Raw genomic sequence first — 27,336 nt, 5'->3', positions numbered from 1 at the left:
AATCCTGTGCAATTAAGGATGATTAGGTGTTAAGATGAAGCAGAATTAGAATAAGCTAATTACTAATTGCTCACACCCAAACCGTGAACAGAATAGACAGATGCCGTAGACGGGAGGAAAGTACAAGTGCCCCGTCGTGAAAATATAATTAATTACTCACGGTGGGGATGTTGGGGGCGGGGCGCGGGGCACCGACCCAGTGGCCTCGTCCCAGAGCATCTGGCTTCTTAAGACACACATGCGCGCAGATGCGGGCATGGGGGACCTCGCAGCCTAGCTGTAAGAGCCTCTTTAATTTGCTGAAGATACTTCGTTGGGACATCCTGGGGTTGAATAGTAAATAAACTCCAGGTGCAGCCATTCTTGCTGCCTTTTGGGGGAGAAATATTCCTTGGGCCACCTTCTAGAAGACAGACCAGTGCATGAAAATTAGGATTGGGAAAAAAAATTTTTTTTTAATATGTAGAGCCAACTAACTGACACAGAGGTGATCGGTATTGAGAGAGACCTCTGGGGTGCTTGTGGGTCATGGAAGTCTTTTTATTTGATCTCATCATTTTGGCAAATAAATTGCATTCCTTTTCCTTTTTAAAAATTTTTTAAAGATTTTATTTATTTATTTGAGAGGTAGAGAGCGCAAGCAGAGGGAGAAGCAGGCTCCCTGCTAAGCAGGAAGCCTGATGCGGGACTCTGATCCTAGGACCCTGGGATCATGACCTGAGTCGAAGGCGGACGCTTAACCAGCTAAGCCACCCAGGTGCCCCACATTACTTTTCCTTTTACTGTTAACACTTTGAAAGACAGATGATTATTTTTAATTTAGCTAATTTTAGGACAGCCTAAAACAAATCTAAAAACTGCTTTGTTAACCTAATTGGCTAGTTGCACCCTAAGTGTAGTAGTCCCCATCATGTTTTTGTACAAGTTACATACCCGCAGGGAGTAAATATGTGAGGCTATTTTGATGCAGTGAAAATCCAAAGGGATTGCATTTAACATGAATATTTTTGAGATCCAAGATAATGTGTGTGTGTTTTTTTAAATGATGTTTGTTCTTTTTATTTGAAATGTGTCCATAAACAACCAGCTGCTCTTTGCGACCTGCCCCTTTTCTCAGGTTGATTTATGCTTATTTACAGTACAAGCTCTGTGACCTCAGTGTCAGCATTTTTGGTGGCAAGCTTTGGACATTTCCCAGCATTTAATTGGAATGATTCTTTGCCTAGCCCTGAACATGATGACCTTGTTCCTGTCATATAATCCTTTCCAAGAAGTCTCTCTTTTTAGAAAAGTCGAAATGTTTTATAAGCATTTGATTTTTGTTACCAGATGAAAGGTTTTAATACTTCATTGAAACATCTCACAAGGGGTCTTGGTTTTAGAATATGTACCCTCCCCCCCAAAAAAAAAATTGGTTAAGATGAGATTGCCCTTGGCTGCTTGCTGTGGGAGGTATGCCTACTTCTTCTGGAGAGTAGGGATCTAACAGACTTGGTAAGACCCCACACCTCAGGACCAAACCTTGGTAAAAGGAGAAGTCACGTGTGCATGTGACTATCCTGTCTCCATCACACGGCCAGGGTGGGTGAGTCGGGGATGGGGGGTCCTATTGGAATTTTGCCTTGTTTCAGTTTCTGGATGTTTCCGACAACTGTTCCACCCTCTGCCCAAACAGTGCCTCAAGTCTTAACTAAGGTTGTTATTTTAAGGGAGACCTTCTTGAAAAGCTGGTATTGTGTTGGTATAGGTCAGCACGAGTATATCGTTTAGGTGATAATTCTATCACCTAAATTCTCAACCCGAGAATTCAAGGCACTATCCTGAGTACTAAGCAGCGTCCAACCCGGTTCTTGCAGATGGTGGTGGAGACGGAGAAGTACAGCATCTCCATGAAGATGGCGTCGCCCGAGGACGTGAGCGACGTGCTGGCCCACATTGGCACCTGCCTGCGGAGGATATTTCCTGGCCTGTCCCCAGTGTGAGTGCTGGGGGGAAAGGCGAGCAGAGCAAGAATGGCTCCTCAGGGCTGTGAACGAGAGGGCGCCTTCCGCTCACGCATCCTTCTCTCATACATTCAACGGCAAACCCTCCCTTGGCCCTTGGGTCTGACATCTAGGGTTCGGCCCTTCTTTCACCTCTGCCCCCAGGATTGAAGCAGAAACCTTTTTGACCCAACTTGAGACGTACCCTAGTGGGACCAGGGGCTCACTGCTTTGCAGAAATGCATCAGGGAGAGTACTCACGGGAGCCAGAGGCTTCCTTTTCCTTGTCTTTTCTTGCCTCTTAGTTTTCTGAAACACGCGTTAGGAATATGAGTGAACTGTGTCTGTGCATGCCCTCCTGGTTCTTTGCTAAGGGTTTTTCATTGGGATTCTGTGCTTGGGTAACCGAGTTTGTCCTTCAGGAGGGTGTGGGTCGTTGGGAGGGGGTAGGGGGTTGGATGGGCAGAGGTAAAAGGCAGAGAGATGCGCTGTCAGAAATTAAGATGATGCGCTCCCTAAATTAATAGTCCCTAGTGAAAATACCTTCCCGCTGGAGGGAGATGGTGCAGAGTATAAAAATCCCTCTCCTGGGCTTCTTCTGTGCACGGAGGCCACGAAGCCTCACAGGGACACATGAAGATGGTGAGCTGTGCACCTTACTGCGTGGGAGCCGGAAGGACATCTCAGGGACTTGCCCTTCGTGGAGCGTGTTCTTTATGATGCTCTGCCTGTGAATTAAGAGGCAAAGCAGAAAAACCTAGCCTTGTGTCCTTGAGCTTTTTGGGCGTTTGCAGGTGGCTTGGTGGGGATGGGGCTTCCTCACGGTCTCTGGCTTTCCGAGACCTGCTAGGTTCTTCTGACAGCCATGCGCGGGGCTCTCTCTCTTTTCCACCTCCTGCCGGCATGGGGTGGGTGGGGGCTGGCCTGTGCCTTCTGGCTGTTCACCCAGGGCTTCCTCCTCTCTGTGCCCTTGGGTTCCTCGCGCTTCTCTGAGTGTCCGACTAGCTGGTTGCAGAGGGAGCGGAGTGTCCTGTGGCCTCATTGCATGGCATGGAGGGGACGAGGGGGGCTGCCACCCAGCTCTTCCCTGCCTGGAATTTCCAGGTATGAAGCCTTAAAGGCAAGCTCCTGCAGTGTGCAGCCCTGTACACACGCGTGTGTGTGCATGAGAGGCGTGGGTGCAGGGATGCGGGACAAAGTGAGGCATGGTGAGCCGTGAGGGGGAAATACCCAGAAGGAGAACATTCTTTTTTTTTTTTTTAAAGATTTCATTTATTTATTTGACAGAGAGAGAGGTCACAGACAGAGATAGAGAGGGGAAGCAGGCTCCCTGCTGAGCAGAGAGCCCGATGCGGGCCTCGATCCCGGGACCCTGAGATCATGACCTGAGCTGAAGGCAGAGGCTTAACCCACTGAGCCACCCAGGCGCCCAAAGGAGAACATTCTTAAAGACACCAGAGAACTATCTGGGGTGGTCGCGAGTCAGCAGTGACTACAGCCTGTCCTCCCTTAAAGGACATTTACTAATGTGAGTGTGTACATGAGCTTCCTTGTAACACCCTCGCTCTCATCCCAAATAGCACTGATGAGATCAGAAGATTATTAACACTCAGCCTTATTTAGCAAGGCCTCATACGACCATCAGAGCAACATGCAGAATCGCTACTTTCTTTAAAATACAGTTTTATTTGCCTAACGTTCTAGGAGTTTGGAGGGAATTGCCAGTTTTTGGCTTGAATTTTCCCACTTTTCTTCCCAGAAGAAATGGTCTAAGGAAAATGTCGGAACTCTTCTCTTCCATTTAACTTTTTTTTTTCTTTTTTAAAGATTTTATTTATTTATATGACAGGCAGAGATCACAAATAGGCAGAGAGGCAGGCAGAGAGAGAGAGAGAAGAGGAAGCAGACTCCCTGCTGAGCAGAGAACCCGATGCAGGGCTCGATCCCAGGACTCTGGGATCATGACCTGAGCCAAAGGCAGAGGCTTTAACCCACTGAGCCACCCAGGCGCCCCTCCATTTAACTTCTTGTTGAAAGGTTCGGGCAGCAAATATGAACCAAACATTGAACAATGAACTCCATTTCCAGGGAGGCCTTCGCTGAGTGTATGTTAGTTTCTAAATCCAAAGCCCCAATCTGAGCCCTTCTGTGCCTTGGCTGCACGAGGACATCCCCAGGCACCTGATACGCATTCCAGCGACTCAGCAGGTTCCCCCCCAGGCCTGCCCGTGTGCGACACTGCATCTCAGTGGCTCGTCAGTGCACGGTCTCTCGTTCAGTGGCACAGTCAGACCCTTTCCACGCCTGTCTGCTGGTCTGCCCCTCGCCTGGCTTCTCCTCTCCACTGCCGTGGTTCAGAGGTGTCTCCGTCTCCTAGGGCAGCATCGCCTTTGCGGCTGTCTCGTCTCCCGTCCTTGTCCTCGCAACAGGTCTTCCGCGTGGCGACTGGAATTACCCAGTTGTGTTGATGCCTCGTAGGCTGGCGCGGCCGACCACTGCCGTCTGGACCCATGATCCAGCCTGTGTTCGAGCGCGTCAGCCGCTCCTGTCCTCGGGGCTTCCGTACAGGCTGCTCATCCAGACACACTGCCACTCCGAAGGACCCAGCCCGGTGTCTGAAGAGCTTCTTTATTCATGTTCCTGTAGAACTTTCTGAGCATGTCCCTATGCTAGCACGTTTCTCGGGGTACAGTCCTTTCTTGATACACTTAAACCGTCAATATTTATTGAATTCCACTGTAGATGGCACCGTGTTAAGTGTTGGGGTCCACAGCCCATGTGGAGTTTACACTGGGAACCTGCATTGCTTGTATAGGGAAGCAGACCCCAGAAAGAGAAATAAATCAGTGAAGTAAGTATAAACTTACTTAACTTACTTACTTAAACTACTAGAAGGAATAAAATTCTGTCTGTCAGGGCCTCCCTGTGGCCATGATCCTTTGAACAGACCCCACAGGAGAGAAGGAGCCAGAAGAGGGCAGAGAACGTTTCCTTCTCAGGCCTCTGCTTGTGCTGTCTCTCCTGCCTGGACCAGGGTTGGAGTCTTGGAGGGGCTGAGAGAGAACCAGGGCGGCTGGAGTATGGGAATGAGGAGAACGCTGGTGGCAGGCGGTGACTGGCCTGAGAGGAGGCTGGAAGCTGGTGCGGGCCAGTGGGGCAAGGGACATAGATCCTTGTGGGAAAGAGTGCGCAGGTCAGCCCTAGCTCGCTAAGAAGCCCCTGCCAGTTGCAAGTAGGGATGTGACCTGATTCGTGATGCTATTTACGATGATTACTTTTGCCACTGGGGAGAGCAGAGTGGGAAGGGGAAGGGCAGGCGCGGGAGAGCCGGCTAGAACGCGGGTGGGGAGCCAGGGGAAGGGGAGCTGCGGCCGTGACATTAGAGACAAGGATGGGAGGTGGGTGGTGGAAGATGGAAGGTGTATTCTGGGTCCAGGGCTGGCTGGTGGATTTGGTACGTGGGTGACAGTGGTAAGGACAGGGAGGACCAAGGATGGCTCCTAGGCTTCCGGTTTAATAACTCAGTGACTCGTGCTACCTTGCAGGGAGGTGGAGAGGGCCAAGGGTAGGTGTGGGAGCAAGTTTGATTTGGGGGGAGAAACACCCAAGCATTCTGTATCCGGTGTGCTAAGCTCGAGATCTAGGACACGGTGGGATGTCAGATCAGCAGGTATATATGTGATATGTGGGGTTGGGGCTTAGGGGAAAGGTCCGGGTCTGGAGACGTCGCAGATGTGGACGTCATTAGTGTAGAGTCTTGCTGGCACGGCCGTTGGGAGATCATCCAGGGAGAGAAGATACCTGGAGAATGATGACAAGTGTCAGAGGAAGAGCCACGAAGGGAGTCAGACAGGATTCCCGGGGAAAACCAGGGCCTGGGAGGAGCCTCTGAAGCAGGGAGGGGGTGGCGGCCGAGACTGGATGTGGACCAAGCCCAGGGCAGAGGGCTGCCCGGGGAACCGGTCGCGGTGAAGTGCAGCCCCAGGGTTGTGGTGGGGAGAGGCGGCGGCCGTGCTGCTGGGTTGGGCTCCGAAGGGAGGAGGTCCATGTGGCACCTGCGGGAAACTTGGTAGAGACATTCAGCTGTGAAGAGGTGGGAAGTAACGAAAGAGGTCCGAGAAATTCCAGGCGGTTTTTGTTCGCATGCGGAATGGGAGATAGTAAAGCGCAGGGCTGTGGCGGGCGGATGCTCTGGTAGAGAGAGGTTGTTGCTGGAGACCGCAGTAATAAATCCACAGTGTCCTTGAGAAGGGATTGAGCCTTGAAGCCTTGAGCAAAGGCTGTGTTTTTTATTCATCTGAAATCCCTAGTCCTTGGCACATACCAGATACTCACTGAGGTTCCTCATGTTTACCGTGTGCCCAGTGCACCGTCGGGCGGTGTGACGCGGGAGCCGATGGAAGTTGGAAGACCGTAGCCCGGCCTCGCAACCACGGGCATGTGGGCCAAGGGGACACAAAGCAGATGAGTGGGTGACAGGGCCTACGGAGGAGGTGAACGGGTGTGGCTGGCTGAGCGGAGCCCCACCTGAGAAGCGGGGAGAGGACTGAGGCTGGGCGGGGGTTGGGGGGAGGGTGGGCACGGCAGTAGCAGTCCAGATGAAGCCACCCACCCAAGAAGGGAGACTGTGATTTAGAACTTGTCCTGGCAGAGAATTTAAATAATGTAAACATACTGGACTTTTACTCACTTTCCTACCTACCCTGCGCAGTTAGCTTGTCCAAATAAACCTGTGCTATTTTGTGACTTGCACGTTCCGCCTTTCCTCTGGAAGTTCCTTAGGTCTTATTATGTGATTTTAGCAGGGGAAATGCATAATAACATCGGTGCTGGTTATCGACCAGGGAGTGGGGAGACGTAGGCCTTCAGATCCTTTCCTCTCCATCCCTCGTGTTGCCTCGGGTTAAGGCGGTCAGCAAGGAAGTAGATGATGGAGAACATGTCCTCAGTGGTGTCACACCTCCCACTCATAGTAAGCTGGAGAATAGGAAACTGCATTTGATGTAATACCGTATGTTGACTAACTGGAATTAAAACAAAAATGTAAAAAAGAAACCATATTTGGAATCTTCAGCCTGGTTTGAGTCATTTGTCTCATCAGATACATTACCTGGGCCTGTGATGGGCGCCTTGGTCCCCTGTCCTCATCTCCTCTCTTGCGGAGGGCTGCCAGGGCCGGGTGGAAAGAAAAGTATCTAATGAGTGGACGTCAGGAACCGGGACAATCCAGGGGACACACACGGCCAGGGCAAGTCTCCGCTCAGATAATCAGTTCTTGGAGAGTCCAAGTTTGACTGCCTAGAAATGAAACTGTATCTGCAAAGGTCTGAATTTCTGGTTTTACCCAAATATAAATTTTGAAAATGATACCCACGATCAAAATCAAACTTACAAAAACAGGATGTAAATAATCTACAATGTGTAATCAGTCCTCTTGACTATAGTCAAGAGAATGCAGGTAGGGAAAAAACGAGGAATTTTAATAAAAATTAATAGTCCCGCCAGGATCCACTCTTCACCTACCCTCCTCCCCCGGCCCATACCTATATGCTAGGATGTTTAGCGCTTCCTCTTCCCTTCCCTTAGAAAATGATGTTTCCCTCCCCTTTTTAAATAAGGAAAATTTATTTCAAAATATGGTGAGAATTTAAAGATGCCAGAAGAAAATGTAAGTTAAAAAAATCGAATCGCTATTAGCATTGTGTTGTGACCACTCATCTTTGCTGTGCGAAAGTGGGTGTCCTTGGAGGCCTGGCCTCAGAGATGGACACTGAGTTGCTTGGGAAATATCTGTAGTAAATGTTGTTTAATCCGTTTTCCCAGAGGGGTCTGTAGTGGCTTTCCTTTTCAGGAGGCTGTTTTGTTGTGGCCTTCAGCTTTTCTAGTATTAAGAATCTTGGCTGTTCTCCAGAACCAAGTGAGATTCTTTTCTTTTTCTTTGCTTTTTTCCCCCCCCCCAAACGTCAAATTAAGTCATCAGGACACAGTAGACTTCATTTAGAAAGTGTTCGCTGAAGGACTTCCTCGGGCATACGTACGTGAGTGAGATGTTGCCTGCTCCTTGGGAGTTTCCAGTCTGAAGGCAGCATAAGAAAGTTCCACAAACAGTACAGGGAAGGGAGAGAGGATCCTCAGATTTCAGAGAACGGAAAGTCACATCTAACTTGAGATGCCAGGAGAATAGTGTACGATTTGTACTTGCTTTCCTTCTTTTTTGGAGGAGATGGAGGGGCTTTTGTGGAGGGTGGGTCGGGAGCGTTCTGTGGGGAAGTGGCAGGAGCAGGTGCCTTTGGGAGACAGGTGTCTGCCTGGCACAGCCCGAATTGGGAGCCCGCAGATGTCACTGTGAGCGAACGCCTCAAGGAGGGGTACTGGGGACAATGAAGGCTCTGGAACCTTAGAATAACATGGTAGTCACACTTTAGGGAGCAGCGGTCCTCTGTGCTGCTTATGAACATGTCCGTGGAGAGGTGCCACTGGAAGGTGTCAGGCTGTCGGGATGCTTGGGTGAGGATGAGACTCTGGGCAAGTTAACTCCCATCTTAGCACCTCAGTGTCCTCATCTGTAAAATGGGAATAATGCTGCTGATACAGGGAAGGATTAAATTAGCTCCTGTAAACGGCTTCAGAAATTTTATCCGTAGTACAAGGTGTTGTGGTCCATTACCCAGCAGCATCAGAAAGGGCATAGGTTTTATGTATGGGAAGTTAATTTGAAGTTTGATTTTTTTTAAAAAAGATTTTATTTATTTATTTGACAGAGATAGAGATCACAAGCAGGCGGAGTAGCAGAGGGAGAGGGAGAAGCAGGCTCCTTGCTGAACGCAGAGCCCGATATGGAACTTGATCCCAGGACCCTGAGATCATGACCTCAGCTGAAGGCAGACGCCCAACCAACTGAGCGACCCAGTCGCCCCCCCACTTTTTTTTTAATTATATATAGCATTTCTCTAGTTTGATTTTGTTGTTGTTGTTAAAAGTACTTAATAACGTCCTTTGTAGCTGACAAAACAGTAACCTTCTGGCACGAGATTTTCCCCTAGACTTTCAGCATCCCTGGACCTTCTGGCACACTTGTGACCCACTGGAAAATCAGCGTGTTAGGACCAGGTTTCTTTGCTCCCGTAATAAAAATGGTGCTGCAGATCCCTTTAGGAAGTCAGAGCCAACTGAAGTGCTTTGAAAAGGTGAGGTTCCTGTGAAGAAGAGTGGCAAAACAAGAGTTAATGTAAAAACAAAAGAAAGGTGCTTTCTTGTCCGTCTGCTTTTCTAAAACGGAAGCAGCGTTTAGTTGGGGTGTGGTTTGTGGCAGAAAAAGTGTGGTTCTGGAGACCGCTGCCTTCCTGCGGAGGAACTTTGGAACTGAATTCTAAATATATCAACTAAGTAGAGTAAAAGAATTTACAGATTTTTTTTTCGTCTCAACCATTTATGCATGAGATTCGCCTCCTCCAGGGCTTCTGGCCGGCTTGTCACCTGGTTCGCGGTCCCTTGGAGCCTCGTGTAAATCAGACCTCTCTAGTGTAGATGTTCTAGATCCAACGCTACGGGACTGCCTGCAACCTTGCGTCATGACTTGTCTATCTGTCTGTCTGTCTGTCTGTCTGTCAGGATTTTGGTCTACTGCTGTGGCACGTCCTCTGATGGCAGATCCCTTCTGTCCTTTCTGTCTGTCTTTCTGCACACGACGCACCCTCTCGCCCTGGGTGTGTAAGTGTGAGCGGTGCCCTGCGTCGCACGCACATAGATTCCTCACCACTGTTCAGCTGCAGGAAGAAACAGCGTGGGTCAGCGGCAGGGTCCCCCTCCCCATTGCTTCTGCGCGTGTGTCAGAGCCTGGGGACGTTAGCCACCCTCTGGAAGGTTCTTAACCACTTTCTCTCTTAGGTAAACAAACACACCTGTTTCGTGAGACGTCTTCATAGTTTCTTACAAAAGAAAGAGGGGAACTGACACAGAGCTGGGCTGCAGAGGGAGAGGGAGAAGCAAGCTCCCCACTGAGCAGAGAGCCCGATGGGGGGCTCGATCCCAGGACCCTGGGATCATGACCTGAGCTGAAGGCAGACACTTAACCAACTGAGCCCCCAGGGGTCCCCAGACCGATAGCTCCAAAGATGAGTTTTGAAGGTCAGAGGCAGCTTCCACGCACACACGTCCCTGCTGGCTGCTGCTGCTCTCGCTCTCCACTTGACTTGTCCTTACCCCCGAGCAGGAATGTCCGGTGTTGTTTTTGGAGCAAAATTGAGGCTTTAGTTTCTGAATCAGCCATGAGGAGTCATCCATGTCTCCCTGTAATCCTAGACTGCCACCTTCCTATTCTTGATCCCACCAGTTTCCTGCCAAAGAGATTTGCCTTATTTTCTCCCTGCTTTTGGCGAACTTAACTTCAACCTCTGTGTCATTGAAACAGTGTTATGCCACAGCGTCCTGCTGAAACGAGGCAGGAATTTTACAACACGCATGTGACCTCAGAGGAAGTCCGACTAGAGTCTCCTTTGGTGTGTCCAGCGTTCACTTAAATCAACTGTGTCAAAGTTTGGGGTGGCTTCCGATGGCGCTGCGTAATACTTCTCTTTGCGTAATACCTGGTTTTGCTGTCTTGTAGCTGGAGATAATGCTGTGAAAATTCCAGAATGGTAGTATTGAGCCAAGATGAGCCATTTCAAAAGGCCAGATTCTGTAGCACTTTTCAGCGTGACCATCTTCTTAAACCCTCATTCCTCCAAGATTCAGGACTTTTAGGATAATAGGACTTAATCATGGGTGTTTTCAGGTGAAACCGAGAAAAATCATGCCACACTGGCAGACCCCGTGCATTTCTGCAGGAATCTGAAGGCGTTCATGACATTTGACATCCGTTGGTTATAGGCAGTTAGGGTTCAATCCTAAAAATTGCAAAGAAGTAGACATATTTTCAGTGCTAGTAGAAAGTTGGTATTTACATACTTTGTTATGTACTTGAGGTTTTGTCTCCGAGCAGAACGAGGCCCCTCATCAGGATCTAGCCTGTTTTTATCTGGAATCCATCCTGTGAGAAAGTGGAGCTCCCTGGAAACACTAGTCCTCTACAAGGTGGTTGAGATGCGTCGTGATGACTGAGAACATTCAGTGTAGCAGAAGTGCTTTTAAATCCTTGCAGGAAAGTGAAAGTGTGTTCAGTGTAATTGGGCATCTTGACGTCACTGCTTTGCACCCAGGTCCTCCCATGATCCCGGGCACCTCTGACCTGCCGACACCCTTCCGCACAGCCCATGCCCTCCTCCCCTCCTTCCCTCCTCCCCACTTCGCTCTGGAGTGCCACACGGGAGCCCTCAGCCCTCGTCATCACCTGGAACAGCTCTTGCTGTTCCCTCGGCACAGTTCCTCATCCCGCCCGGAGCACAGCCCCTCCACTTTCTCTCCTTGGAAGGACCAGGTCGTCCCGGCCATACATCCCTTGGCTTGTCCCCTCCCATTCCCTAGCGCCCCGCCTGCCGTGTCCGGGGCTCCACCTGGGTCCTGGCAAGACCCTCTGTCTTGCTGTTCTTCTGTCCGTCTGTCCTGCTGTTCTTCTGGCTCGCCTGCCTGGAAAGCCTGTAGCCCCGCCGCGCGCCAGCTGCCCCCTCTTTCCGCATGTCTGGGCTGCAGACAGGGTCCCGCGGGGGGTCTGCTTGGCGCCACCCGCAGCTCCTGACCTTCGCGGTCCCTGGGTTCTGACCGGTCCTGGGGGCTTCTCTTTAATGTCCCAAGTTGTTTCCCTATTTCCAAAACCTGCCCCCCGCCCCGCCCTACAGATACCAGTCTCCAGTGCCTGTCTGACCATCTCGGGCACCCTCTGGACCCTTTCTGTGGCCCCTCGTTGCCCTGAGAACAAAGCCTGAACTCCGAGATGAGACCTCAGAGTCTCTCTGTGACCTGGTTTCGATGTAGTTCCCCGGACAACTCGGTCACCTCCTCCCCGTCACACAGCATCTGCTGGCTGCTTTGAGCTACGTGCGGTTTCTGGTGGTGAATACGAGCCTTCTCATCTCTTTGAACTTGCTGGCCCTTTATCTGCACCCCTCTCCCCGGCTCCTGGTCCTCATCCACTGGCCCCCAGATGGAGTCACCAGGTTTTAGCATAGATGGAGCAGGTGCTGGAGAGCATTTCCAAACCCCCGGCCCCTCCGCTGCTGTCTCCCCACCAGAGAGATTTTGTGCCCTTTCTGCTGCCATGTGCTTCTCCCGTGTTACAACTTCTCCTTTTATACCGCCTCTTTGTTTGTCTGGTTCTTGTGAGAGACAGCTCACTGGGAACGCGGGGACGGTGTCTGTTTTGTTCACAGTTGTATGCCAAGTACCTGGTAGCTGGTCTTGCTGCACTGTAGACATTTAATAAAAATTTGGGGGGGGGCACCTGGGTGGCTCAGTGGGTTAAGCTGCTGCCTTCGCCTCGGGTCATGATCTCGGGGTCCTGGGATCGAGTCCCACATCGGGCTCTCTGCTCAGCAGGGAGCCTGCTTCCTCCTCTCTCTCTGCCTGCCTCTCTGCCTACTTGTGATCTCTGTCAAATAAATAAATAAAATCTTTAAAAAAAAAAAAAACTGGGTGAGTTAAGGGATTCATAAGTTCCTCGTTACTTGATTCCTGGGAAACAGGTAGGAGACCGTCGGCTAACATTTGTCAAGACTTCACCAGGCACCAGGGATGGTTTTGATAACTTCACAGCTATTAATTTTCTTTCTTTTGCTTTTAGGGTACGCCCTCCCATTTTGCTAGTTCTATGAATAATGAAACTCTGGGGGTGGTTGACTGTGCCTTTAACCATTACCCTGTCCTGTGCCTGTGCCCCAGGACTTTGTTAGCTGGGAAGCTGAGCAAGGGGGGGCGGGGGCTGGGGGCTGGGTGTGGCTCCCTGAGGGGAACATACTCTTTCTCAATGGCCATTCATAGGCAGTGCTGCGGACAGAGGAGATTTGTATTTGAATTTTTTTAAAAGTTAGTGATTTATATTCAGCATATACCTGATCTAATATCTCATTCATTGGAACATCATTTTCTAGCTATTCCGGTACAATCAAATCTTAAAAAACAACTAAATAACATAGACTCTGCACCTCACTGGCTAATACCCTGAGCTTACAAAAGGGATTTCAAGACACAAGTTTATTGTTAAGTTCCTACTCAGAAAATGGAATTATTGTCACCAAAATGGAAGTGGCGTCCATCTTTGGTTTTAAGAAGGGCATGTCACCAAATAGATTTCTGGGTGCAGTGCAAAAAAAAAAACACCCTTGATTTTTGAAATTCATTGTTAACCGTTGGTCTTACAGGCGAATCATGAAAAAAGTCTCCATGGAGCCATCTGAGCGACTGGCCAGTCTCCAGGCTCTGTGGGACAGCCAGACCGTGGCCGAGCAGGGCCCCTGTGGTGAGCACGCATTTTAAAACCAAATTATAACTGGCTGCGTGGATGTCCCCCTGCCAGGAAGTTACGTCTATTCCTAGTATCCTCCTAGAAAGGTGCAGTTGGTTTGAAGGTGTAATTAGCACCACACAGACTTTGGATTGGTGGACGAAAGTCCTATATTTAAGGGGTATTGAGTGCTGCTGTGTACTTACTATACAACGGGGAGGGGAGAGTCTTTGCTGTTTCCCCAAACAGAAAGAACAATCGGCATTGTCAACAGTGGCCATATTTAAACTTTTATATCTTCAGTTCAGAGAAATCATTTAGCCGAAGACCCGTCACATTTCTGTTGTGGGTTTCAGGTGGATTTTCTCAGATGTATGCCTGTGTTTGCGACTGGCTCGGATTTTCATACAGAGAAGAAGTACAATGGGTAAGTGTCTATATGTGCGCACACACACACACACACACACACACGCCTGGAGAATAGGCCAGTATTTACCAGCTTACTTCTTCTCCCCTGCCCCCCACCCCAATTCATTTTTTTGCTTAAAATCTTCCTCGGGTTCCTTGAAAATCTGTCTGTGCCATTGTCTAATTCTCGTTGTGTCCCTCTTCCCGATCCTCTTTGTGGACTGTTTACACGATTGAATTCTATTTCAAATAGGATGTGGATACAATTTATCTGACGCAAGACACCAGGGAATTGAATTTGCAAGACTTCAGTCATCTTGACCACAGGTAAGCTACTTCTGTCTTTTACAACTGTAATTGTGCCTCCAAAGCTGTATTTCTCTGCTGGTGCTTATGGGCATACGTGATCTCCAGAAAATCCTGTTACAAGGGAAGTCAGGAGACTCTAAGCATCTCTGAATCCTGCCTTTTAAGAGATAGTTTCAGCTGTGTGCATTTGGGGCTGATGTGCATGTGCGTACCTCAAATCCAGAGTTTGTAGTTAGAAACTGTGGAAACATAATTCTTGAGTTCTTGTACCAGCCCACATAAGTCCATTTTATCATCTGCCCTGTATATATGATACAGTATTATTTTTCCCGATTGCTCTGAGAACATTTTTCTAGGAGGAAGTTTTATGCGGCAGTCATAAGAGATGACTTTTTGTTTATAATTTCTTTAGGAATTGGGGATTGCTCAGGTACGTATGTGCATAGATTGGTGGAAATCCATTTTGCCATTATCTGCTTTGTGAAAATGACCGTACTACTGTGAATCCTGTTACTTGTTATTTGAGAGACATGTAGGTTTGAAGATCTTGACTTACATATACTTAGGGCTGGGGTTCGAGTGGCCAGGCCCCAGAGAAGCAGCTTCATTCAGTCCGTCCCAGTGCTTTCTCCCTGGCAGGGCTGAGCGGTGACCCAGTGCCCTTGCTGGTGTTTTATCCTGGGTTTCCCCATGGATACCCTGGATATCCTGTTCCTAATTTTAAGTGGCAGGTGTCAGTCCTACCCCAGTGAGCCTCAGCCTGGGAAATCTTCCATCCCTGTTTGGATTTGAGAGAGAGAGAGAGAATGAATCCTGGGACTCCGGCTGTCCCTTTTGTGCTGGGCGGACAATCAGGGTTGCAGACCTCGTTGTTGCTCCTTCTTAACCACTAGCATCTTGCCCTGAAAAATGCCATTTCAGGGTATTTCTCCACCTCTGTCAGGGAAATCCAGCACCAACAGGGTGAACCCCCAAGAGCTGAAGCCAGCTGAACTGAGCAGAGAGCACGTATGCCAGCTAGATGGGGCTCGTGTCTGCGCGGTGGGTGTACAGAGGACGGAGAGGCAGGGTCCGCTTGGTCTGTAGTTGTGGCCAACGCCAGGTGCCCACCACCCCTGCTGCTCAGGCTTGGCTCTGCTCCCTTTCCGTGGAGCAGGCAGCTTCTTTCCTGCTCAGAGCTGCTCTCCCTTTCCTGCAGACGAGGGAACGTCCTGCTCCCGTTCAGGCTTGCCTGTTTCCTGGGTAGCACGTGAAAAAGTGAACTGAGAAGGAAAAAGGGAAAATATTTGCTCTGCCAGCTTTTCTACAATAAAAACAGAAAGTGGAACGTAGAATAAGAGGACTGAGTAGGCTTGCCGTATCAGAGCTCAGTGGTTTTGGCCCTGGGATCCCTTTACTGTTCTTGAAAACAGTGGAATTTCTGTTCATGTGGGTCTATCTTTTGGTACTGATCATCCTAGAAGTTAAAACTAAAATTAACTAAAATTAAAAACATTGATTAATTCCTTGAAAAATGCTCATAAGCCTGTTACATGTTGCCATCAGTACCAGTTTTACAAAAAATAACTATTTTCCAAGACAAAAAATAAGTCAGCCGCGAGAACGCATCCGTTTACCTCTCTGCTGCCATCTTTAACTCCCGACCTCATAGAAGACCGCTGCGCTCTGCTGTGGTTCGTGGCACAGAGTGAAACACACGAAGAAAATGCAGACTTAAGCAGACACGTAGTTACAAAAGGGAGTGTTCTGAATCACCTTTTCACTTAGCTGGGGCTAGTCATCCGTCGTTTGCCACAAGGCAGGAAGAGGTGGTTTTCTGATGGTCAGAGGTAGGATGGAATCGGAAGCCGTTCAGTGAACATTTTTGATTTCATGACATTAAAACGCATCTGGTCCTTCTTGTACTTTGATGGGTCTTACTTAGATGACTGTGTAGCATCCTGCATTGGTCATTTAGAAAATACTAGTTCGCGGAGCTATGCCTGGCATCCGGATGTTCTCTTGTTATACGATAGGGAGGAAAGAAAACCTCTGTCAGCATCGCCGAGCTTATCCACAAAGTCTCCAAGTGTGGCATGGCTCTCGGGCTCACCGTGGCAGATAAAGGTTTCCCCAAATTCAGATTTTTTTCTTTAAAGATACAATTTCACCATTCTATAAAATTTACTAAGTGCTGTCAGGTGATTTCCTTGATGCGACTGCTAACTTCTCACGCCTTAGAGAAAATACCTGCCAAATCCCAGCTCTCCATAACTGTGTTATGTCATTGTGTGTGTGTGTGTGTGTGTGTGTTCATGAAAAAAGGGAGCTAGTTCTGCTTCTGACTCTATCCCGGGAACACCTCACCTGACACAGTGATCCCCTTTGGTGCATAGAGGAAGCATTTTGGGCATACTTCTGTTTTGTCCTACAGGCGTGTCGTCAAGGGCCGAGATTTAATAAAATGAGTACTTTTTACTCCCCCAGAAAGGGCTTTCTTAAATGAAACTGGCGCGTGGTTAAAGCAGCCGGGTGTGTGGTGATGGAGAATATAGTAACCACATCCTGGCTTGGCACTGCTGAGGCACGAGCCGCCTTCTCCTGTCCCTTCTCTGCCTGCCATGCAGACGTCTCCACGGCGTGAGGGACAATTTGTTTTCGTGTTACTATGAAAATACTTCTGAACTTGTGAAGCCCCTGAGGGCATCTCAGGGTTTCCGTGGGGTCCGTGGACCACAGTTGGAGTAAGCACGCTGTGTGGGGCAGCTTGAGGTGTTTCTCCAGCTTTCTTTGTTCCCCCCTTAATGACTTTCACACCATTATGTTCTGCATAGCGGCAGGGCTGAATTTTCCAGTTTACCCACTGTACTTAATCTGGTGACTCATCTGTCACGAGGGGGAAACTGTATCTAGGGACGCTACTGATAAATACAGTTACTTGACATATGCAGAACTGTGCACAATCCTACTCGCAAGTGAGCCTTGTCAAAACCTAGAGTCCTCCTGCAGATCTTTCCTCATTCCTTAGCTGGAGGATTTTCAGTTTCCCAGTAAACACTGCATTCGTAAATCATCCACTTTTTTTACCTGATTAAGGGCTGGATGGCTGATTCTCATTACTGAGACTTCAGATGAGAAGATGGGACACTTTTTCTGTGAAGGACCAGGTAGTAAATATTGTAGGCTTTAGGGGGCCGATGGTCACTGTTGCAAATGCACAGCTGCTGCAGTAGTCCGGAAGCAGCTCCAGAGAGTACGTGACTGAGCGTGACTGTTCCAATAAAACTTTATTTACAAAAATACACGCCATGGGCTGTGGTTAGCTGACGCCTGGTCCACATCAGCAGCCTCTCATGGGGTTGTATATACCCAAAGAGAAATGCAAGATGAGCTACAAAAGAAATAGAAAAATAATGAGCTACTATTTATGCTCATTGTTGACTCATTTTAAAATTTCTTATCTTTATAATATACAATACTATTATTGTGGTAGTATTTATATATTATATTAATTATATTAATACCTATATATTATGAAAAATTAGGGCATTCTCAGAATTTTTCTTTTTTAAAATTTATTTGTTTATTTATTTATTTGCAGTGGGCGAAATAACAGGCATCACTGCTCTAGATGTCCTCTTTCCTACTCATGTCTGAATACAGAGGAGAACTGTCTTTCTCCTCTCTTTCTTGAGGGTGTAATTTGTCCCCACGATTCTTACTATTAAAATAGATACTGGCTTTTATATAAAGAGATGACTGTCCTTCCTGTTAGGTGGCCCGTGTTAATAGTATTTCGCCCAATCAAGTTGCAACAAAGTATATTGGATGAACATTTCTGTTTACCCAAGAAGGAGATCTGCACTTGCCTGGCAGTAGTTGGGAAGGATTCACAGTGGTACAGTCTGGGTGTGATATGGATCATTCCCTGAATTTGAGAGGTTTTACAAGAAGTTAGTGACTTTCTCATTTGCCTGTGAATCAGGGAGAAGAGAATAGAGGAATTAGGCAAATTGGAGGTGCTAGAGGAGAGATTAGGCGGGCCACATGTTGACTTGGAGCCTGTGGGCAAACAGGGGCCATGCTTCTACGCATTGATGGGTTTTCCCACAGTGGCAGCTGGCCCCGTGTATTTCTAAGTGAACATAATTTCCAATTGGCCGTTATTCCAAGCTTTATCTTTTCATGCCATTCTCTCTTGTATTTAGTCATCACAGTTAGAAACATCCCTTGTTAAGAGTCCCAGAAACCATTAGTGATCCTGGAAGGGAAGTTCTGTGAAGGCTGGGCTGTATCTGTCCCATTCCTGCTGTGTGATGTGAGGCTCTTGGGTCAAACCAGTGGCTCCGGATTTTCAAGGGATATTGAGCTGCTCTGGGGGAGCAGATCATTAACCTGGGAGGTCAAGGGGATATTTATTTTTTAGGGTTTTGTTTTATTTTTTTAAAGATTTTATTTTATTTTAAGATTTTGTTTTAAAGATTTCATTTATTTATTTGACAGAGAGCAAACATGAATGACGGGGTAGGGCAGAGGGAGAGGGAGAAGCAGACTCCCCGCTGAGCAGGGAGCCTGAGGGGGGGGCTCGATCCCTGTTCCTGTATCGTCAGCCCCCATCATAAAGTCTTTAGGGCCCTGCCTAGGAGCTTCAAGGGAAATTTTATAAGTAACTTGAATGCCGTGCTCGATGACTAACTGAAACGCTGTATCGCAACTGAGTGTAGGACCAGATGCCCTGGTGTTGCTGGAGAAGCATTCAGGGGTGAGGACGACCGTGGGCTTGTTAGGTCCATCCAAGTCCTCCCTGGAGAAGAATAGCGCTTAGGAAATACTTGTGAGAATGCCTACTCATTTGTTACTTACAGCTTCCAAAATTTTATTGAAGTATATTCTCAAAATGTATTCTGGTTTTGCTGTCATCGGTGGGTCATAAAGAGGCCTAGTTTGAAAAAGACTTTGTTGTGCATTTCTCGTGGATCGCCCAAAGACCCGTGAGCTGACATGTTTGAAGTGTAACTAGACTGTAGTTTGGAGTGGTGGGGACTGATGGGGTATAGAAGGTGGTCCCTAGTTGAAGAGAATATATAGCTTTAAATACATCGATTCTTCTTGTGCCCAGGAGATTTTCAAGAGGAACTAATCTCATCAGTCCTCTGAAGACGCAAAGATGCGCATCATTGAATTTAAACTTGGCTTCTGAGAGCCCAGCCAACAGCTCATTCCCTTCAGACTCATGTTTTCGTGTTTTCATATTTCTTCCTCATCAAAGTGACATTCTCGAGCCTGACACTTTCAGGAGAAGAGTGTGGAGTGTGGGTTAATGTTTGTCAAGGTTGTCCCCAGGGCACTGGTGTAATTCTTTCCTCATCTGGGCTCTGTCTCTTTATTCCCACTCTCATTTTGAAGGGGAGTAAATGCAGTTCGGAGTGTGAATTCAGGTGTGAATAGCACGGGCTTCTGTTTTCTGTCCCGAAATGTCTGAACTGTTATGTCCACAACGGTTTTCAGTCAGGGTTGGATGGACTCTGATGTACAAGTTGATGATATGTTGGAGAACATGAAAAAAAAATAGTAGAACTTCTTTTTCTTTTTTTTTCTCTTTCCAAGATTTTATTTATTTGAGAGAAGGAACAAGAAAAAGAGCACAAGCAGGGGGAGGGGCAGTGGAGAGAGAGAAGCAGGTTCGCTGCTGAGCTGGGAGCCTGACGTGGGACTCTTGATCCCAGGACCCTGGGATCATGACCTGAGCTGAAGGCAGAGGCTTAATTGACTGACTCTCCCTGTCCCCCACCCCGGAACCTTTAATAGAACTTGTTTTGTTTATTTTATATCCATTTTATTTGTGTGTGTGTGTGTGTGTGTTTTATACCGAATGTCATGTATTGGGACAGTGGCACGTATATATAATTTACAGATAAACATAGATCTGGGGGAGGTTTGTGCTCAAAATATTTTTCAGTTAAGAGTGAATGATCTAAAACTCGAGCGATCATCCGTGTAGGATTCTGGTCACGTCCTCATCCGTGAAGTATTCAGATTGTCACGTATCTTACACGGTTGGCGACTGAGTGGTCCAACCAACCATTTAATAGTAGACGGGACACACCTCTATATTAATTAGAATAGCAGGAAGGAGTAACAACTCTATGACATTTGAAACTTCTTGAAACCCTCCAACTTCCATTTTAAAACTGGATATGAAGGAGAAAAATCTAAGTTATCCGTGGAAAGACTCTCAAGTGAATATGTCGGGAAGATACCCTGCAGTTCGGGGTCTTACCGTCCTTCCCACGAGAGCACACATTCCGTGTACATGCAGGAGGCGTGCAGAGTAGCAAGACCTCATTCTTGCAAGAAACAACCTTCCTTTGAGCCTCTGAAATTTTGTGAGATTTATTAGGGGGAAATCTTTGCTCCAGTGGAGTGTGGATATATGACAGAAAATTACCATGCCGTTCACGGGATGAGTGCCCTTTTCCTACATTGTGGATTGGGGGGCTTGCCAGACATCCTTCACATCTGTCAATCATTTTTATTCTTTACCGCCCTTGTGGAATATTTCACACTGTCTCTTTTAAACATCCCATTGTTTTTGGAGTTTCAGAGAGGAGGAGGCAGGCAGGGACAAGTGAGTATGGAGGGAAATTTGGCCCCAAAATAATAACTGGAAACATTAAATTCTCAAGAAGTCCTACAGATCAGAAGGATGAGGCTTGACAACTGCTAATTCAACAGGTTATCCAGAATCTACACTAGCAAGGAATTGGCCAAGTGACTTAGACCCTCAGTCACTTGCCAACCTCTTTGTTTTTGCAAAGTAACTTTTGAAAATTAGCCCCCAAGTATTAGCAATTTATGTCTGATGTCCCGAGCAAGAGCACTGTCAGTATTTGAGAAATCACTCTGGGATAATCTTCATATTGACTTTCCAAATATGAACAAAGTGAGTGGTTGAATGTGATGGAAAAGGTTTGGAGACTTTGATCTTAAAATCCTATGTCTGTACCGCCGTGGATTCCCTGGAGAGGAGGTTGAAGATTCTCGGGGGCGCGGGAGGCAGGAGGCTCGGTGAAACGGTAGCAGCATGGTTGGGACGGTGGGTTGGTGAGCTGGAAACCAGGCAGTGGGTCTGAGACCTGGCTCTGTCCAGCGTAGCACTGTGGGATCTGGGAGTTCTCGAACTTCTCTATGTCCTGCGGGTTTACATCTGTGAAATAATGTGAGTCATGGTCCCTCCCTCTTAGAGTTACTGTGAAGACTCTGTGGATTAATAAATCTAAAACACTGTGTGCTGGTACATAAAAATGTTTAAATAAATGCTTGCTATTTTTTTAAAAAAAACTTATTTAAGAGAGAGAGAGTATGAGTAGGGGGAGGGGCAGAGAGAGAGAGAATCTCAAGCAGACACCTCCCCCCGACCCCCACCCCACCCCCCGGCTGAGCACAGAGCCGGACACAGGGCTCGATCCCAGGACCCTGAGATCACAACCCGAGCCAAAATCAGCAGTCAGATGCTTAACCAACTGAGCCACCCTGGCGCCCTTCCCCCCTTGCTACTTTTATATCCTAAAAGACTTGCCTCCTTTTAAAATGAATAGTGTTATAAAGTGGCCAATTTTCTTAATTAAAAGGAAAAGAGTTAGAGACGCAAAATCCCTACATGACAGAAAATTTCGCATTTCCAGGGGCTAGTTCATGATCTGTTCTGTGATGCCGCTTTTATCTTGTCAGCTCTGTGACAACATTTTCTTCTGGAAAGGTACAAGTGGAAAACTTGGTTCTTTTGAATTTTAAGGGAAGGTTTAGATCACTCACCATTGCCAACTGAGATGAGAGATAAGGATCTCAGCTTGTAGGACAAACCCCAACCTGTGGCTACATTAACAACCACAACCAGAAGAACAACTCTGTGTATAATACATTTATATCAGGAATAAGGTTAGGGAATATTAACCGCGTTCTCTCCTTTGACACAGTATCAGAAAAGGTTCTGCCCTGGGGCTCCGAAGGGTATTAACACTGGATCTTCTCAGGGTTTGGAGTCTCAGAGCGGTTTTGCTGCCATTTTAAGGAAATGGTAGAAGTAGCCTATGGAAATGGCAAGAAAACTACTATGTTGCCACGACTCAGGAGAAGGTTCCGGAACTGTAGCTCTTCAAGAATGACTTGACTCTTCAGATCAAAAGTCAAGTGGTAGTTAAGAGTCTCTTAGGAGATCAAAGTAGGAAACAGTGGGATACACAGGGCCACGGACTGATGGGTAGAAAGCTGTTACCCTGTGAAAATCCGTCAAGATCACAAGTGTTGGTGTTTGGAACCCTTTCTGTATTATGTAATATAATGCCAGCCGTGCTTGGTGAAAACCCGAGAAAGGGCTGGTTCTGATCAGCCCAGACCCCACCAGGGAAATGCAGGGAGCGCTTTGCCTCGAGCTGGTGTTGGCACAGCCGTGGGAGGCCCACGTGAATGCCAGATTGGTTTTTATCTTTGGTTTGCTTCTTTGCTCACTTACTACTGTGTTCTAAGAAAGCCATCAGGAAAAGGAACTCTCAGGAATCAAATTACTGACATGCAGTCTTGTGTTTTTTTCTGTTGGGGTGAGATGCACTGGTTTTGATCATGGTTGGTGATTGTTATGTTTAGACCGAGACTGCTGGAACCTTGGCCTCTGTGTTGTGGCTGGCCTGGCGGCTTGGACGGTCCCAGAGCAACAGATTCGAGGACTCCCGGATGTCCCTGGGCTACGACCTTGGCTTTTCTCTGAGTGTTTGCCGGAGTGCTTTCTGGATGCTCACTTCTTAGACACAAAGCTCCCGTTCTTGGCACAGCCCAGCCGGCGTGAGAGGTTTCAGACCGGAGAACCGATGTTTTACCCGCTGTAGCGTGCCGCTGTAGCTCATTTACTTTGGTTTCTGTTTTGTATCCCAACGTGGGAACACGCAGCAGTTTATCCGTTCTGTGGCTGATTGGATGTTTGGGTCAGTTTCGTGACTGTTCTGAGCAATGCTTATAAGGCCATTCTTGAGCTGTCAGTGGAGAGAAGGGCAGGCGGTCATGTACCAGAATGCACATAGTGGTCACGCCAGCCACGCTCTCCACAGTTCGCTCAAGAGATAGGCTTTAGCCTCTCCTAAGAAGACTGGCATGAGTCCGTTTTCCTTTGCGATTACCCCTGCACTCCTGGTTGTAGTAATTATTCTAACAGTCCTTGCGTTCTGTAGGGTTTTGTCATAAAAGCATGCATGTTTCCATTGGGGTGGTGGTAACTTTTTTTTTTAAGATTTTATTTATTTATTAGAGAGAGAGAAGGATCCCAAGTAGGCAGAGAGAGAGGGGGGAAGCAGACTCCCTGCTGAGCAGAGAGCCCAATGCGGTGCTTGATCCCAGGACCTGGGCCTAAGGCAGAGGCTTAACCCACTGAGCCACCCAGGTGTCCCCGTAACTCTTTTAAGAGTTTAGGAAGAATTACTTCTTTTTGCCTTGGCCCCTGGTCCAGCCTCGCTCTGGAGGATGGAAACTGTGTCCTTGCTCTGATACAGTCTACCTACTTGGCTGAAATTGTTCACCTCCTGAAACATTTCTCTGCTTCAAAGCTTTTTATGGGCACCCTGTCTACAGTCCCATTCCTAGTGCAGCTTTCCAGCCTGGTTTCTGGACCCTCCAGGGTTCTGCTTATCTCCTGCTGGATGCAAACCACTCCAGCCTAAAGGGCCTACAGCACAAGCCATCATTTTCACTCACCTGTCACAGTTCCAGGCTCGATGGGGCTCTGCCACGAGGTTTTTGCCTTGGGGCTCTTCTCAGCCATGAGAGTCAGACAGGGGCTGGGTCCAGAGCCATCGAAAGGCATCCTCAGCCACACACCCAGTGGCTGATGCTGACTGTCTCCTGACTCCCTTCCCCGTGGCCTTCCCACATGGCTAGACCTTCTCGGCGAGGCAGCTGGATGCTGTGGCTGAGCATGTCGAGGGATGGAGCTGAGCAGAAGCCATTTTCTTTTTTTTAAAGATTTTATTTATTCATTTGAGAGTGAGACAGCGAGAGAGAGCATGAGCGAGGAGAAGGCCAGAGGGAGAAGCAGACTCCCCGTGGAGCTGGGAGCCCGATGCGGGACTCGATCCCAGGACTCCGGGATCATGACCCGAGCCGAAGGCAGTCGTCCAACCATCTGAGCCACCCAGGCGTCCTGAGCAGAAGCCATTTTATTGCCTTTTCTATTCTCGCCCTGGGAGTCCCACAGCATCAGAGGAAGACATCCATGTGGTCGCCAGGGGCTGACAATATGCACTACAGCGAGTAGAGACCATGATGTGTACATTTTGTGTAAGGACACGTTTCCGTTTCTCTTGGTTGAGTACATAGGGTCGAGACCACCAGGTCTTACGGTAAGTGTGTGTTAAGTGTAGGCACCTTTGGACTGTGTTTTACCCCGATTGTGCTGTTTGCATTTCCCTCAGCAGTGTATGAGGGTTTCAGTTGCTCGGCATCCTTGCCAGCCCTTGGTTTTTTGTTTTTTTGTTTTTTTTTTTTTATTTTGTTTTTAAATTTTAGCTATTCAGTAAGTTTGTAGTGGTATTTCCTTTTGGCTATAAACTGCATTTCTTTAATGACTAATAATTTCAAACATCTTTTTTTTTAAGATCTATTTTTTTTTTTTTAAGATTTATTTATTTGAGAGAGAGAGAGAGAGCGCGCACAGGGGGTGAGGGAGAAGCAGGCTCCCTGCTGAGCAGAGAGCCCGGCGCATGGCTCAATCCCAGGACCCCAGGACCATGACCTGAGCCAAAGGCAGACGCTGAACCGACTGAGCCCCCCAGGTCCCTCAAACATCTTCTTGTATACTTCTTTCCCATTGATACATCTTCTCTGATGAGCTGTCTTGTTTAGATCTTTTGCCTCTTTTTAAAAATTGGGTTGTTTTTTATTACTGACCTCCAAGAGTTCTTCATGCATTCTGATACCAAGTCCTTTGTCAGAAGTGTGATTGTCAGCATTTACTCCCAGCCTGGGGCTTGTCCTTCCCTTCTCTTAACAGATCTTGGGCAGATGTTTGGTTTTGGTGAAGTCCGATTTATCCATTTTTCCTTTTTATGGATCATGCTCTTGGCATCCCATCTAAAAACTCTTCAACTAAAGCCATTCCTTGCCCTGTTGACCATTTTTTTCTAGATTCTCTACTTTAGCCGGGGAGCGGGCTCTGGCTTTTCAGGGTTTTTGCTATTTGTATGGAGAGACGCTGCTGTCCCGTGCCCCATGTCAGTGCAAAGCCTGGGTCTTTTAATGCTGTGCTCTCCACTTCTTGCAAACGACTTCATTATGACAAAAGCCAGCTGTACTCCAAGTCAGGTGACAGACTGGAACACATCGTGAAGAGGTTCTGAAGTGTAGCTGCTACTTGACATTAAGTCATCGGAAGGAGAGAATCGGAGAATGCTTTGCCCCGGTTCTTGAAAGGAGCAGCACAGGGGAACTGTCTTGAACTGAGCATGTGAGAAGCTGGCATCTGCCCCCGGAGAAGCCACAGACTGTCACCAGCTCCCAGGGAGAGCGTCAGGAGTTCGCTCTTGCACCTGGTCGGGCGGCCGGGGGAGCGGTAAAGGGAGGGAAGAGCGTGAAACCACCGTGGCAAGAGTTGCTGTTCATGGTTCTAAATCCAAAATCCAAAACTTAGGCAAAATTAATAAACAGGCCATTCGATAGGACAGGTGGCCTATGGAACAACGTGACTGAGACTGGTAATTCCTTTGTGTGTGTAGTTTTTCTCGCCTAGTCTGGGGGACTCCTTTCTCTATCTGTCTATCTATTTAAGATTTTATTTATTTAGTTGACAGCACAAGTTGGGGGAGCAGCAGAGAGAGAGGGAGAAGCAGACTCCCCACTGAGCAGAGAGCCCAATGTGGGACTTGATCCCAGAACTCTGGGATCATGACCTGAACCGAAGGCAGATGCCTGACCAACTGAGCCACCCAGGCGCCCCTCCTTTCTCCTTTTTAAAGCATGTCTGATGAAGCTGTGTAACGTGCCCGACATGGGGCCTGCTACCCAGAAGCTCTGAAACAATGTGGATTTCCCGTCTCTTTCCACCTTCTGCCTTCCTTTTCTATTCCAGTAACAATTTGAGTATTTGCTGCGTGTCATGCTGTGTGGGTGAAACTGATTGTGATCTCACCGAAGCCAGAAAACTGAAATAGAGTGGCTTTTCAAAGAGCTTACAGCCTGGGATGGGGGTGGAGACATAGGTGTTCAGTACAAACCATAATCCAAGGCAGAGGAAAATCAATGCTAAACAGAGATGCAAGCAGGGGTGCTGGCCGGGGTGACCCAGGGGATGCGGAGAGGGGAGGAAGAGTGATGTGCGGATCGTGGGGTGCTCGGATTCTCATAGGCGAACTTGGATTCTCTGATTGTGCCATCGTCTGTGATGCTTAGTAAACGGTCTGCTTTTGGGCTGGAGCATGCGTGGGGGGCATGTCGCAGGGAGATCAGGCCGGAAAATGGAGTGCACACAGGGCTCTGATGCAAGTAGCCGGCGTCCGTAGCTGAAGGGTGTGTGTGAAGCATAAGATGAAAATACACCCGGGCTAGCTCCTGTGTGTGCGCAGTACAAGGAACTGCAAGAACGTACCAAAGGGTTATAGGATGCTCGCTAAGCACTGGGAGTCCATTCAGGGTCACTTACTATCTGCAAGGCCAGACGGTGTCCTTGCTTGGAGTATAAACTCCTCAACTAGAGAATATAGTGGTGGGAAGGTGGGGGCCAGGGACAATGATCTGCCCTCATACTCGCAAGTCCAAGTGTAGCCTTTGACCCCCCCCAACGTAAGTACTCATAGCCTCGTGTTGACCAGAAGCCTTACCGATAACATGAACGCATAACAAACACTTTGTATATTACATGTATTATGTACTGTAATTCTCGTAATAAAGCAAGCTAGAGGAAAAAATGTCATCAAGGAAATCCTAAGGAAGAGAAAATACATTTAGAGTACTGTACATTTTTATAAAAAAAAAAAATCCATGCAGTTCAAACCCATATTGTTCGAGAGTGAACTGTATAGGACATTTCTGATGGTTAAAGAAATCTGACTCATTCATGTAGAGGGAGCAGTACAGTCTTTCCTAGAGCAAGGAGTTCTCTGAGGAAACACTGCTACCACTCTTGTCCTTTGGATATAGACATCAGGGGCCCTAGAGGTAGTTTAAATTCAGCTTTTAGGAATTCTGCTTACATCAGACTGAAGATCTGTCCCAGAGATCTGTGGGTGAAGTAGTTTCGGGGGGATG

The 27,336-nt window shown here is 47.8% G+C and overlaps 1 protein-coding gene across 7 annotated transcripts in view; it reads left to right on the top strand.

Moving 5' to 3' along the window:
• CARMIL1 (capping protein regulator and myosin 1 linker 1) overlaps window positions 1-27,336 on the top strand; it is a 299,080-nt gene that overhangs the window by 122,076 nt on the left and 149,668 nt on the right. For all 7 annotated transcript variants that reach the window (XM_044260141.1, XM_044260134.1, XM_044260128.1 and 4 more), the window contains exons 5-8: window positions 1,857-1,978; window positions 13,274-13,371; window positions 13,713-13,783; window positions 14,018-14,091. In XM_044260141.1, coding sequence (XP_044116076.1) covers window positions 1,857-1,978; window positions 13,274-13,371; window positions 13,713-13,783; window positions 14,018-14,091 — 365 coding nt within the window. The remainder of the gene's footprint in view (window positions 1-1,856; window positions 1,979-13,273; window positions 13,372-13,712; window positions 13,784-14,017; window positions 14,092-27,336) is intronic.

The sequence above is a fragment of the Neovison vison genome, chromosome 1 (assembly GCF_020171115.1).
Source record: "Neovison vison isolate M4711 chromosome 1, ASM_NN_V1, whole genome shotgun sequence".
Classification (NCBI taxonomy): domain Eukaryota; kingdom Metazoa; phylum Chordata; class Mammalia; order Carnivora; family Mustelidae; genus Neogale; species Neogale vison.
This window is presented reverse-complemented; position numbering and strand designations above follow the sequence as displayed.